The sequence below is a fragment of the Chiloscyllium punctatum genome, chromosome 27 (genome assembly GCF_047496795.1).
Source record: "Chiloscyllium punctatum isolate Juve2018m chromosome 27, sChiPun1.3, whole genome shotgun sequence".
Classification (NCBI taxonomy): domain Eukaryota; kingdom Metazoa; phylum Chordata; class Chondrichthyes; order Orectolobiformes; family Hemiscylliidae; genus Chiloscyllium; species Chiloscyllium punctatum.
The window spans coordinates 11,494,215-11,509,700 of NC_092765.1; the positions used below are offsets into that span (position 1 = coordinate 11,494,215).

A 15,486-nucleotide genomic window follows, 5' to 3' on the forward strand; every position below is an offset into this window, starting at 1 on the left:
CAACCAGTGTCAGAGCAAGAATCTGACGTGGACTGAGGGAAGAAACACTAGAGGGTGCCACTGAAAAATATAAAAGTTTTGTTCCCTCTTGCCTGATTTCATTTCCTCCCCATATTTGTTTGTTTTTAATAAGTTACACTACAGCGTCAGGAATTAAAAATCCTTTGAAACCTTACAATTGAACGCAGCTAGACTTCAGTAAAATGAAACAGTGTGCCTTGCTGAAGATGAGGATTGAGTCGACAGCAGCAACAACCCAAAGCGGAACCAAAAGTTTCGAAGTTCCAAGTAAGCGATCAGTTCTAAAGTAAACGACCGAGCCCTCCACTCTTTTGTTGCATCGATGGGCTCGGGCGATGAGCTTCGTTTCTCGCTGCACGATCTGATCTTCATCTGCCTCGGGCTGGCCACTTTTCTCTTCGATCTGGGGACTGATGTCTGGGTGGTGGCCTCTTTCTTCGAGGCAGGAGATTATTTCTGGGCTGGTGCCGTGTTACTTGTGGTGCTGTTTTGCTCAGTGGTCGTTCAGATGTTCAGCTGGTGCTGGTTTGCCGGCGATCGAGAGCAGCTGAAGAGCCTTTCCAATTCCGGACTCCTTCCGCCCTTCAAGACCACGGTCGGGGATGGTGCCCTGCGGCTATTACACGGACTGCAGCTGGGATTCCTGGTCAGGTCAGTAATAGATAGGACGGAGAAACCTCATGACAGAGCAGATATGGTTGCTGCTTAGAGCAGCAGTAAAATGTTGCAAAAAGATGAAGGAGAAGGAAAAAAAAAGCTGAACAACGGTGAAATACGAACAGGACAGGGAGAAAGCGAGATATGGTGAAAGACAGGATTTGATAAGCAGAAAGAGGGGAGCAAGTGGCTGGGGTGGATGGAAGATTTGAGACCCACTGAAGGACATCCGGCTGTCCCGCTCAGGGGGACCGAGAAGAATTGGGTGGTCACAAATTTGTTCTAGTCCCTGGCGAGTTCCCTGCTCTGGCAAGCTGTAACCAATAGTCTTTGTAAGATTTCCATTACCTTTGATGCAGCAGCAGCAGTTGGAGTGCACTTCTGTCAGCTCCCCATGGGGCTGGAATACTGAGACACAGTTTCAGCCACAGTGAATATGACATCCCTGGATGTTTACACCTGAGGACTCCTGTGGTATACCTGGCAGCCACAAGAGGTGTGTCATGGTGTATCTGAACAAGTTCCTTAAAATAATCCTAATTGTCATTTTGGGGGTCTCTTGCAGGGTAATGCAGTGCTACTGTCAGGACGCCTGGGTTCAAGTCTCACCTACTGCAAAGGTGTGTCATAGCAACTGTGTCCATATGACATAGGAGCAGAATTAGGCCATTTGGCCCATTGTGTCTGCTCTGCTATTCAATCATGGTCGATATGTTTCTCAATCCTATTCTCCTGATTCTCCCTATAACCCCTGACTCCTTAATAATCACAAACCAATCTATCTCTTTCTTAAATACACCAGAAAACTTGGTCTCCACAGATTCACTACTGTCTGGCTGAAGAAATTCCTTCATTATGAGGAGGTGGCCTCAAGTCCTTGTCTGTCCTACTGGTGTTAACATGTATCCAGGCCTCTCAGTGTTTTGTAAGTTTCAGTGAGATCCTCCCCTCATCCTCCTAAACTCATCAAGTTCATACCCAGAGTCCTCAACCACTCTCCATGACAAAGCCATCATTCCCAAGGTCATTCTTGTAAACTTCCTTGGAACTCTTTCCAAGGCCCTATTCTTCCTTAGATATGGGACCCAATATTCTAAATTCACTCTGACCAGAGCCTGATACAGTTTCAATTGCATCTTTTATTCTCGCCCTCTCAAAATGAATTCTAACACTGCATTTGCTTCCCAACTGCCAACTGAACCTGCATGTTAGCCTTAAGAGAATCCTGAACTTGGACTCCTAAGTCCCTTTGTTCTTCAGATTTCCAATGTCTGTCCCCATTTAGAAAATAGTTTATGCCTCTATTCTTCCCGCCAAAGTGCATAACCTCACATTTTCCCACATTGTATTCCATCTGCCGCTTCTTTGCCCATTCTCCTCTCTTGGCCAACTCCTTCTGCAGCCTTTCTGCTTAATCAATAAGACCTGTTCTTCCACCTATTTTTGTGTCATCTGCAAATGTAGCAACAAGGCCCTGAGTTCCTTCATCCGGTTGATTAATATATAATGTGCACAGTTCTGGAGATAAGTCTGGAGACTTATCTGGGGATAAGTCTCTGGCTACTGACTCTACCCATGCCTCTCATTACTTTGTATATCTCGATCAGGTCACCTCTCTTCCTCCTTCTCTTCAGACAGAAAAGTCCCAGTTTAGTCGATGTCTCTTCATAAGACAAGCCCTCCAGTCCACGCAGCATTCTGGTAAACCTTTTTTGCATCCTTTCCAAAGCCTCTGTATCTTTCCTATAGTAGGGAGACCAGAACTGGACACAATAGTCCAAGTGTGGCCTCACCAGGGACTTGTAGAGCTGTAGCAAAACTGCACGGCTCTGAAACTCTATCCCCCTGATAATGAAAGCCAAAACACCATATGCTTTCTGAACATACCTATCCACTTGGGTGGCAACTTTGAGGGATCTATGTACTTGAACACCAAAATCCCTCTGTTTCTCCACACTGCCAAGAATCCTGTCTTTAATCCTGTATTCAGCATTTGAGTTTGACCTTCCAAAATGCATCACTTTTATCCAGGTTGAACTCCATTTGCCATTTCTCAGCCCGGCTCTACATCCTGTCTATGTTGTGCTGCAGCCTGCAATAGCCCTCGATACTATCGACGTCACCTCCAACCTTTGTGTCATCTGCAAATTTACTAATCCACCCCTCAACCTCCTCATCCAAGTCATTTATAAAAACTACAAAGCAGAGCCCAAGAACAGAGCCCTGTGGGACCCCACTCAACACTGATCTCCAAGCAGAATACTTTCCATCTACAACCACTCTGCCTTCTGTCAGCCAACCAATTCTGAATCCAGATAGCCAAATCTCCCTGTATCCCATACTTCCTGACTTTATGAATGACCCTACCATGGGGAACCTTATCAAATGCCTTGCTGAAGTTCATATACACCACATCCACTGCTCGACCATCGTCGATCTGTCTTGTCACTTCTCGAAGAAGTCAATAAGATTTGTGAGGCATGACCTGCCGTCCACAAAGCCATGCTGACTGCCTTTAATCACGCTATGCTTTTCCAAATAGTCATAAATCCTATCCCTCAGAATTCTTTCTAAGACTTTGCTGACCACAGTCCATCTAACCTACACTATTCCATTTTCATCCATATGTTTATCCAATGACCATTTCAATGCCCTGAAAGTTGGCGAGTCTACTATTGTCACAGGCAGGCTGTTCCATGCCGATACTACTGTCTGAGTAAAGAAACTACCTCTGACATCTGTCCTATATCTATCACCCCTCAATTTAAAGCTATGTCCCATTGTGCTAGCCATCACATTTGAGGAAAAAAGCTCTCACTGTCCATCCTATCCAACCCTCTGATTATCTTAAATGTGTCAATTAAGTCACCTCTCAAAGCTTAGCAATGTTCCTCTGTAACCTACAGCATTCTTCAGCACTATCCACAACTCTACTGACCTTAGTGTCATTTGCAAATTTACTAACCCATCCTTCTACTCCCTCATCCAGGTCATTTATAAAAATGATAAACGGCACTGGCCCCAAAACAGATCCTTGCGGTACACCACTAGTAACTGAACTCCAAGATGAACATTTCCCATCAACCACCACTCTTTGTCTTCTTTCAGCTAGTCAATTTCTTAACCAAACTGCTAAATTACCCTCAATCCTATGCCTCCGTATCTTGTGCAGTAGCTACCGGGGGGATCCTTATCAAACGCCTTACTGAAATCCATATATACCACATCAACTGCTTTATCCTCATCCACCTGTTTGGTCATCTTCTCAAAGAAATGAAGTCCTTGGATGGGAGGTTGGCTTCCATGATGGTCTAAGTTGTGCACACAACTTTCTGTGGTTTCTTACAGTCCTGGGCAGAGCAGTTGCTGTGCCAAGCTGTTATGCATCCAGATAGAATGCTTTCCATGGTGCATTTGGAAAAGTAAAAGACCACCCCTTGACAAAACCAATCTGATTCAGCTCTGTTTTACCACGCACTTCCAAGTACTCCACAATCTCATCCTTAATAATTGACTCTCAAATCTTGCCGACGACTGAGGCCAGTCTAATTGGTGTATGATTTTTCCATTTTCTGCCTCCCACCCTTCTTAACAGGTCTTACAATAGCCGTTTTCCAGTCCTCTGAGAACCTGTCTGCCTCCAGTGGTTCCTGAAAAATCATCCCCAATGTCTCTCTAATCTCTTCAGCTGTCTCCTTCAGAATGCTGGGGTGTAGTCCACCTGGTCTGGGTGATTTATCCAGCTTCAAACCGTTATGCTTTCCCAGCACCTTCTCCTTAGTGATGGTCATGACACTCACCTCTGTCCCAGACTCTGTTGAAATTCTAATATGCTAGTGATGTTTTCCACCGTAAAGTCTGTTGCAAAGTACCCATTCAGTTTCTCTGCCATTTCTTTGTGTCTCATTACTACTTCTCCAGCAGTCCAATGCCCACTCTTGCCTCTTTCTTATCTTTTATATTTCATGCTTTTTCTTTTGCTTTAATGCCATCCCTGACTTCCCTTTTCAACTATGGTTGCCTCTTCCTCCCCTTAGTACGTTTCTTCTTTCTGAGATGAATTTCTGCTGTGTCTCCTGAATTACCTCCCGAAACTCCTGCCTTTGCTGCTCCACCGTCTTCCCTCTAGGTTCTTCTTCCAATCAATTCTAGCCAGCTCCTCATTCATGACTTTATAGTTACTTTTACTCAACTGCAAAACCGTTACATCTGATCCCAGTTTCTCCCTCTCAAACTGCAGGGTGAATTCTATTATATTATGGTCACTGGTTCCTATAGGCTCCTTCAACTTAACTTCCTTGATCAAGTCTGCCTCATTCCATGTCACCAAATCCAGAATTGCCTGTTTCTTAGTTGGCTCTATCACAAGCTGCTCCAAGAAAACATTTGCAGACATTCCACAAATTCTTTTTCTAGGCATCCACTTGTGATCTCATTTTGCCAGTCCACCTGCATATTGAAGTCACCTATGATTATTGTATTAGTAACTTTCTTTTGCACCTTTTCTACCTTGTGATTTATTTTCTTCCCCACATCATGACTATTGCTAGAGGGTCTGGGCAAAAATCATATCAAGCTCTTTTTCATTGCAGTTCCTCAACACTACCGACAGAGATTCGATTACTTCTGACCCAATACTTGCTTCTTTCTGTCAATTTAATTTCATTTCTTACTAACAAGGCAACCCTCCCACCTTTACCTATCCTTTTGATTGGATGCGTATACTCAGATATTTTGTTCCCTGCCCTGATCCCCTTGAAGCCATGTCTCTCTAATACCCGAACATGGTACCTGCCAATTTCAATCTATGCTATAAACTCATTTACCTTATTTCATATACTGCATGCATTTAAATACAACACCCTCATTCTTGCATTCAGTGCACCCCTTCTCATAGTTGTCCACTCATCTGCCGTGTCAGAAGTTAGCCTCCTGACCCTTTCTGTACTTTATATCCTGTTACTTGTTCTGGAAATTTTAATAATCTCTCTTGAGCCCTCACCTCCTTTCAACTCATTTACAACTTTGTGACCACCTTATTTAGCCTTTCTACTGGAATCCTGGTCCAGATGCAACCTGTCCATTGTTGTTTTAATACTGTTGCCAGTGCCCCATAAACTGGAACCCCTCTTTGCTACTCCACTCCAATCTTTTTTTAATTGTGTTCTTAATTCCTGATGTTCCCCAAACAGGAACCCTTGCTTACTCTTGCTTATGTTGTTAGTGCCAACATGAACTGCAACAACTGGATCCTGCCCCTCCCACACATATATCCTTTCAAGCCAACTCACAATATCCCTTACTTTGGCCCAAGGCAGGTAAAGCACCATGTGAGACTTTCAATCCTGCTTATAAAGGATGCTGTCTGCACCTCTAATTATAGAATTTCCTGCCATTACTACTGTTCTTTTTGCAACCCCATGCTTGCATGGCCTCCTGTACCACAGGGCAGTGGTCAGTTAGCCTATCTGCCCTACAGTCCTTTGCCTCATCCACACAGTGAACAAGTACTTCATACCTGTTGGACAAGATCAAGAACTGAGGCTCCTCCAATGCTAAATTCAGGATCCCTCTATCTGCCTCACATATAGTTGCACCCTCACATCTCTGACCACTGGCCAAATTTGTAGTACTTAACCTACAGGGTGTGACTGCCTCCTGAAACACAGTGTCCAATTATCTCTTCCCCTGCCTGATATGTCACAGGTCGAAGCTCAGATGCATGCACATCAGTGCTAAGCTGGACTTACCAAGCAACCAACACTTGCTACATGTGTGATCACTATGAACTACGATAGGTCCACCAGCTCCCATGCAAGTACTTACCAACCAATCAGTGTCAGCATCCCGATCGTGGCATGTACTTCCACTTCTGGAAGTTGTGCCTGCATGGATCTTGGAGGCTTGAGTAGCAGAAAAGAAAATTAAGAAGGATTGCTGTTTAAAACCTTCCACTTTGAGCAAGCTTTTGGTCATCTTATCTAATACCTACTTGTGTAGCTCAGTGTTATACTTTGGTTTAGTATGTTCCTGCAAAGTTGTTGTGAAATGTTACACATTTATAAGGCACCTTTAATGTATTAAGTTATTGTTCTTGTTAAGTAGTTTTCGTACAAAATATGGTCAGTACCTGGGACAGATTTATTGGTACAGGTGAATGTACAGAAATCATATACAAAATAGTTTAGTGCTGTGAGAAGGAAATGTAGGCTTTGAGATTGATGCCTCATGATGGGCAGAATTGCTTTTGTCATCCATAGCAGTCTTCAAGTGTACAAAACAGAAGGTACAAGATCCACCATAGTGTTACTTTATGAATTACACTTTGTTCCATCAGGTATATAACAGCACTGGAGGTGGGGTTCCGAATGCACAAAGAAAGGGACACAGTGGGTCTGCAATATATTATTTACCTGATCAGTGATATCAGCATGCTACGACTCTTCGAGAGTATTTTTGAAAGTGCTCCTCAACTCACACTGATGCTGTATATCATGATGTTGAAGAACCAAATGAAGCTTCACCAGTGTAAGTGTTAACTACTGTCGTAAGCAGGTCACAATGTCATCCAATCATAGTATCATGAAACAAAGTTATAAAAGGAAGGCAAATATGTATGAACAAGAACATTAGACAGTGTAATCATATGCAAAACAAAGATCACATCAACAACATTATGTTATGCAAATAAATTTAAGGTTATAAATTATTCTAAACAGCAGCTTAGTATAAATGTACCTTTTAATACGAGTTTGATTCAGCAAGTTTCATCCACTCAGGTATTCAAGAAAGCCAGCAGAGGAAATAGAGCTGATAGAAAGCTTTAATAAACCATTTTGTTCAATGAGGAACTCCATTCTAATGTCAGGGCAGTTGTATACATTATAAAGTAAAAACTATAAAAGCAGCTTTAGCTGAGAAGGAAACTAACATCTCTTTACCATGAATTTGGAGCTCAGGAGGGCGATAAACTTCTGTTTGAGACATGCATATATCGTTTGTGTTTCACAATATATAATGTGTTTTTATACACAAGAAGAAAGATGTTAGCGAGGGCACAAATGGAAAAATCTCACTGACTTAGTTATTTATTAATTATTGGTTATTGGTTATTAATTGCACAGTTGGCAAATAATCAAGTTTTCTTTATTTTCCAATAACTTCTCAATATCAAGTTTAGAGACATAGAGCTATCCAGTATAGTAACAGACTCTTCGGTCCAACTTGTCCATGCCAATCAAGTATCCTAAAAAATCTAATCCCATTTGCCAGCATCTGGCCAGGATCCCTCTAAATCCTTCCTATCTATATACCCATCCAGATGCCTTTTAATTGATTTAATTGTACCAGCCTTCACCACTTCCTCTGGCAGCGCATTCCATACACGCATTAGCCTTTGTGTGAAAAAGTTGCTCCTTAGGTCCCTTTTAAAACATTCTTCTCTTCCCTTAAACCTATGCCTTCTGGTTTTGAACTCCCTACCCTGGCGAGAGGACCTTGGCTATTCACGCTTTTTATGCCCCTAATGATTTTACAAACTTCTATAAGATCCCCTCAGCCTCCGACACTCCAGGGAAAATAGTCACAGCCTTTTCAGCTTCTCCCAAACCCTCGACCTTTCGCAACATCCTTGTAAATCATTTCTGAACCCTTTCAAGTTTCATAACATTCTTCCTATAGGAGAAAGACCAGAATTGCATACAGTAAAGTGACCTTTCCAATATCCTGTACAGCCGCAGCATGACCTCGCAGCTCCTGTATTCAATGCACAGACAATAAAGACAAACATACCAAATGCCTTCTTCACTATCCTATCTACCCGTGACTTTACTTTGAAGGAATAATGAAACTGCATTCCAAGGTCTCTTTGTTCAGCAATAGTCCCCAGGATCTTACCATTAAGTTTATAAGTCCTGCCCTGATTTGCCTTTCCAAAATACAGCACCTCATATTTATCTAAACTAAACTCCATCTGCCAATCCTCGGCCCTCTGGCCCATCTGATCAAGATCCCGTTGTATTCTGAGATAACCTTCTTCACTGTCCACTACACCTCCAATTTTGATGTTATCCTACTCTCTATAACCTCTTATTTTCTCATCCAAATCATTTATATAAATGACAAAAAGCAGTGGACCCAGCACCGATCCTTGTGGCAGAATGCTGTCACAGGCCTCCAGTCTGAAAAGCAACTCTCCACCACTACCCTCTGTCTCCTACCTTCAAGCCAGTTTTGTATCCAAATGACTAGTTCTTCCTGTATTCTATGTGATCTAACCTTACTAACCAGTCTATCATGTGGAACCTTGCTGAAAGCCTTACTGAAGTCCTTGTAGATCATGTCCATTGCTCTACCTTCATCAATCCTCTTTGTTACTTCTCCAAAAAACTCAATCAAGTTAGTGAAACAAGATTTTCCATTAACAAAACCATGTTGACTGTCTCAAGTTAGTCCTTGCCTTTCCAAATACATGTAAATCCTGTCCCTCAGGATCTCTTCGAACAGTTGCCCACAACTGATGTCAGGCTCACTAGTCAATAGTTCCCTGGCTTTCTTTACCACCTTTCTTTTTTTAAAGCTGAAACAATAGAAACAGCCTGAATGGGTGGGGTCAAACTCTCACAAAACCAGGAATTTTTGTTTTAGCTTTCAGCAATTGCAGGGGTATGGAAGCTGTTATTCCTCTCTCCATTATAGGTAAAAGCTGGGGTTCTCGTCTTGTTGCTAGAATTGCATGTGAAGATATCTATTTTACTGAATTTGCCTTTGCCCAGGATATGTTTATGTGACATTACTGTATTCGAACAGTTAATTAGCAGTAGTTAATATTATATATATTATTATATCATATATATTATTTTGTTAAGCATTTCAATAGCTACAGTTGAACTAATTCTTTTATTTTTATTTTGTCTTTTTTTTTAACTATAGTATAAAAATAAAGTGTATTTTGCTTAAAGTGAAATAGCTTGACCAACTGAATTGCATCTGGAATGCAACACCTTACACTTTACTTTAAAATAAGAACAAGTTAGGATCTAGGCTATCTAAATGTATTTTCAGCGGGTTTGGTCTGCTCCATAACACCAGCAATTTCTGTTTTGTTTCTCATTAGGCCAGAGGCACAATTAAGAGACAAGCACATTGCTGTAGATCTGCAGTCATATGTAGAACAGTGGATTTCCTGCCCCTGGTGAACCAAATGCATTTTTACAATAATGGTCATATTGTTGCCATTGGATTACATTGTATTCAACCTTCACCATGGTGAGATTTGAACCCTTGTTCCCACAACATTAACCTAGACTTGGAGTTTATTAGGGCACCACCTCCCCATTAGTGAGTAGTTGTGGGATTTGAAGTCATGTCTCCAGAACAGTAGTCCAGGAACATGGATTCTAATCCAGTAACATAACTATGTTACCATTTCTGCTTTGATCAGATTTCCAATTAGCCACTTACTATGGTTGATGACAGTACAACAGTTGAGAAGATTTAAAGATTCCACAGTTAAATAGAAATTTTGTCGTGCAGTGGTAGTATCCCTACCTGTAAAACTAGGAAGTCTAGGTTCAAGACCCACCTGTTCTAGAGGTGTATGACACAATCTCTTGAGTAGAAAATGTGTTGCTGGAAAAGTGCAGCAGGTCAGGCAGCATTCAAGGAGCAGGAAAATCGACGTTTCAGGCATGAGCCCTTCTTCAGGAGAAGAGCTCATGCCCGAAACTTCGATTCTCCTGCTCCTTGAATGCTGCCTGACCTGCTGCGCTTTTCCAGCAACACATTTTCAGGTCTGATCTCCAGCATCTGCAGTCCTCATTTTCTCCTACAATCTCTGAGCAGGTTGTTTAGAAACTATCTTAAATAGAGATATTTCACTCTTTATATATTTTATTTCATGTTACTGACTGTGTAAGTGGAGGAATCACATTCCATTTGAAGGAGGTCAGCTAACTAAATTATATGGTAACTCTAAACTTTCAAATGCTCCTTGCATAAAAATACATGCTTCTGACAGCAGCTGTTCAATACAGATTTGTTTTGATAAACAAAATACAGACAAAGCTATTTAAAACTAGCTATAAGTTAGTTTTTCTAGAGAACAGCACCACGAGTGCATTCCCACAGTTTTCATAACTATTTCATAAAGTGTCCCTTTCCCTCATTTTACCACTTCACACAATTATCGATGTTACTGTTTCAGGAGCTTGGTTCTTGTTACAAGTGATGATCCTTCAGACAGAATCCAGAATTAGTTTAGACAGGGTGATATTTTAACTCACTGGTAACGCATTGACTTAAACAGTTAAAATTGGGTCCAATGTTTCAAGATGCTTTTTGAGTATGGAGTATCATCCCATCGCTATTTAACTTCCCCAGTTGGACAGCTATTGCAGATTGCATTAAAAAACAGTCATTTTCTTTGCAAAAAAAAAAATCAGTCCTCATTTTGTTAATGATTCTTGGACTGAATGTTAAGATTTTGTTGTCCTGCAGCTGCATTTATTTAATTAAATGATACACAAAGCTTTCCAAGAAAAGTCACTGGGTCATGGTTCCCTGGCTAATTTCACCTCTTCACCTCCACCTTTCAGCATCAAGAAACAAATTATTAGATTAAAAATAAGTGATCATTTTGGCCTTGTATAGTTTTGCTCTTGCTCGATTTGAAATGAAGATGCTTTCTGTATCTTTGTGATATTTGTAACTTCAGTAAATATACAGCATTTTAAGGGCCAGTAAAATAGTATTTGGAAATGGCAACTTACAGTGAAACTGCACAATAGTAGTTTAATTGGACATAGTATTTTGTTGTAATTGCCAAATATTTTATAAATTACTGTCTTGTTAAATGAGCCTAATCCCCATAAAGGTGTTATTGTGTGAATCAACATATGGCAGGTGAATTTCTGCTACTCAATAAATTGCTTAAGCAACCAATAATGTGGGACAAAGTTAAAAATCACACAACACCAGGTTAAAGTCCAACAGGTTTAATTGGAAGCACAATAGCTTTCAGAACGTCGCTCTTTCATCAGGTGGTAGTCCTGAAGGAGCGATGCTCCGAAATCTAGTGTGCTTCCAATTAAACCTGTTGGACATTAACCTGGTGTTGTGTGATTTTTAACTTTGTACACCCCAGTCCAACACCAGCATCTCCAAATAATGTGGTAACCCTTCTTATCATTTTCCTCACACTGTTCCAATTTCCACAGGTTTCTCCATTGTGGCGTCTTTCCTTTCCATTGCCTGGGCCATCCTGGACTTTCACAAATCCCTGCGCAGCTCTCTCTCTGACAAAATGCATCTTAACTTCAAGTCTGCGCTGATTTATTTTATCTTTAACCTGCTACTCATCTGTCCTAGGATTTGTAGCATCGCCCTGTTTGCAACCATATTCAAACACTATGTCCTCTTGCACTTTGCTCTTATATGCCTGCCAATGTTTATTTGGACTTGCCAGCAAGGCACGGACTTTATGAACAACATTCCTGAAGAAGTTTTCTACAGGGGTGCAGTAGCTGTGATCTTGTATTTCACCTGGCTTAACGTTGCTGCGGGAAAAACGATCATCAGACAGATTATTTATCACTCGTTCTTGGCTGTGGATTGTGGGATTTTAGTTGGATTTTGGTGGATCTATAGAGATCCAGTTTTAACTGCCTCCTACACACTCCCACTCCTTATTGCAATATCATCATCATATTTTCTTGGAGTGATTGTAAAGTGTACTTATTACAAGTATCTTCATCCTACACTCACAGCAGACTTGCTAACAACTGATGAAACAGACATTCTACAAGAGGTTGGATTCCGATCGATTTGTGAGAGCAGACCTTTGATAAACAAGAGAATGCAAATTCTATCCAATTGTTTTTACTTTTCTAAACCTGAGGGAAACAGACGCTGCTCAAATATGGAGGAAACTAAAATCTAAAGGTCCAGTATTCTGTTGAATGTCAATTTATGTAAAAGTTTTTTTCTCCGCCATTAAATTTCATGTCTCATATATTTCAGGTCAAAATGCACTAAGGAGAATGCGCACAATAAGAGCAGGTCATTCTTCAAATAATTTTTGTTCCAACTTTCTCCCCTCTTGCCAATCTCAGGTTACGTAATGGGTGTTATTAAATTAATGTGCTTAAAATTAGCATCTAGGAATGGAGATGCCAACCATGAGTCAATGAAGGGGAGTTTCTCTATGATTACTCAAGGTGGTGTTAATTCTTCCTCATCTATTGAGTTATGTAGAAATTATAATGGAATTATAATTATAGGTCATTGGGCTAAATTGTATGAGCAATAAGTTAAAACCAATTTTTTTGTCCTGTTCCCATGTCTGTTTCCTTTTGTTCAACCATAATCTGCCTTAAGTGTTGACATTATGTAATTGCTGCTTTTCAAATGTCTACCTACTGACTGAATTACCAATCACAACAGCTTGTCAATAACGTTGGGCAGGTTCTTTTTTTACTCAAAATTATTCACTATACCTATTTTACTATCATTGACAAATTTGGACACTACTTGCACTAGCATTATATATATAATATTGATACAGAAACTAACAGAAACAACTCTGGAACAGCAATCTATGGGGCACAGTTATCTGCTGTCACTCCCTCAAAGAAATAAAATAGCTTTGAACTTCTAATTTATTTTCTGCTTCGAACTATTTTACAATGCAAGAAGTTATAGTTCCCCTAATTCAGTGCCCCTTAATCATGTCCAGTATTATCTAGTTTGTTAAATTTTCAAAGACTTTCTGGATGTCTTAAACTTACATTTGTCCTGCAATCCTGTTCAGTTACTTCTTTGTTGTTCCCAGGTTAGATTTTTGAGTTAGCTGAGCTTAGCTGGAGCAGTAGTGAGAACATCCAAATTGGCCTCAGGAGTTCTGGCTGAATTTTCCCACAATAAATGTCATCTATTGTAAGCTTGTATAACAGAAAGAAAATTAGATTGAATTTTACTGCCTTCACCTACTCAAAATGAATAAAATACAGTCAAAAACAAACAAGTTTCAAAACTTCTTTATGTATATCATGGTTCGGCAGAGAAATTTACATAATTTATCATTACAAATACAGAGATTGAATTGTATAATCAATCACAAAGTTAGGCAACTGAAATGGAAGACATTAAGGCTTCTCAGGATGGATCCAAATGAAAGCCATGAGAGTGGGAAAGTTCAAGGCTTAATGCCCTGCTTATGTCAGCTCAGTTGATTGTTGCCAGGAACTAATGAGCAGCACAATAACTGACTATGACACTATAGGTTTAGAGATGGAAAATTGGTGCAGGGAGGGAGTTGTTTTCATTGATTGCAACAGTTCCCTGCCTGTTGAGGTTAGGGGAATCAGTTTAGGCTATGATGTTACCAATATGATGTACAGACAGTGCTTATAGCAGAATACAGCAGTTAATGAATGCTGAACAGGGGAGATCGAACAGGAAAAGATTATGAGCTCTTTGTGCAAGTTGTTGTTATTGTATATCTTATCTGGAGAATGCAACAAACGTTTGGTATGACTGAAAAAGTTATCAGCCAGTTTACATATGACAAGTGAAGCATTAATATATAACCAAATGTATTATGTGCAAATAGAGATAAAGTGTGAGGATGGGAATATTTCCTTTGGGCAAATGATATGTGGTAAACAATACACTTCTAAAGAATGCATTTATATCTATACTGTATACCTAAATGTAGATGAAATCCCATCTTCCCAAAAAGGCCACTGCATCTACTTATAGTGATTATATGCAGTTAGATATTTGACAACGTGTACGTGCAGCTCAAATGCAGAGATTGAAATGTTTTAGAGTTACATTAGTTTAAAACTTTATCAATTTCTCAGGGTAAATGTAAGTATTAAAATTAACAGTAATTCTGATTTAGTTTGAACTGCTTATAATTCATTATTCATGAAAGAAATGCAAAGTTTTGTGTGTTTAATCTGGATTGACTGTAAATATATCAGCTGTCCCTGAAGGCTGCATCTTCATTTGTACTTGGTACCTCAACAGGTCAGCTGTTCTTATTTTCACGTATGTATTTGCATATGAGATTGAATAGAAACAACAGTTTTTAACTTATCTGCTGGAACTGTAGATAACGCTTTCTTCATTATTATGCTCCTAACTTAGTTTCCTTCCAATGCTATACTGTACCTGATGCAACTTAAATTCCTGTTTTTTAAAAATTAAAAACTTGTTTCCACTGACTGAATCCTAACAATCCAGTCTGGGATTAATAATGACTTGTTATTCAACAAAAATGTCATAATTTTAAATTCCTCTCCTTTGGAACACTGCTTACTACATGTTAACTACATTGAAAGACTTCTCAGCACTTTGGAACTTGATACTTGCTTCATTCTCAAATGAGTTCCCAGCACAGACTGAAAATGAAAGCTAGAACAAATCCTCTTAGATTCTCTGAATAGTTCTCTAGGAACTCTGGGTGACTTCCTATCACTTGAAATATTGTAGTTTTATTTATTTTAAAAAGCTAATTGTTCACTCCAAACACACAGACAAACCCAGACTTGCAATAAATGATACTAAAATGCATATAGATTATATATAAATCACACAGTTTCATCACACCTTTCCCAAAGAAGAATTAAAATGGATCCAAAAGAGGTATTAAAGTGTTCTGACCACTAATTCTATAACATTCCAACAATAATAAGATGTTGGAATTAAATATACAATGAGTTGGACAGTAATCATTTTTATACATTACACAGACTTTGTTATGTGCGCTCGCAATAACTCATGACATTCCCCTTTCTGAGAAGG

At 39.9% G+C, this 15,486-nt stretch overlaps 1 protein-coding gene across 1 annotated transcript; it reads left to right on the plus strand.

The window, feature by feature from the left end:
• The first annotated feature begins 343 nt into the window (after positions 1-343).
• On the plus strand, positions 344-14,911 carry LOC140453417 (XK-related protein 8-like). The gene is made up of 3 exons (XM_072548070.1): positions 344-672; positions 7,016-7,206; positions 11,895-14,911. The coding sequence occupies exons 1-3, from the start codon at positions 344-346 to the stop codon at positions 12,614-12,616; spliced, it is 1,242 nt and encodes a 413-aa protein (XP_072404171.1). The 3' UTR covers positions 12,617-14,911.
• Positions 14,912-15,486: the final 575 nt, after the last annotated feature.

What these genes read in the sequence shown, in the direction of transcription:
- LOC140453417 (XM_072548070.1), top strand. Translation starts at nt 344, where the DNA reads ATGGGCTCGGGCGATGAGCTTCGTTTCTCGCTGCACGATCTGATCTTC. An exon ending in CAGCTGGGATTCCTGGTCAG is followed by an intron (nt 673 to 7,015) that starts GTCAGTAATAGA and finishes TTGTTCCATCAG; the next exon opens with GTATATAACAGCACTGGAGG. An exon ending in CCAAATGAAGCTTCACCAGT is followed by an intron (nt 7,207 to 11,894) that starts GTAAGTGTTAAC and finishes CAATTTCCACAG; the next exon opens with GTTTCTCCATTGTGGCGTCT.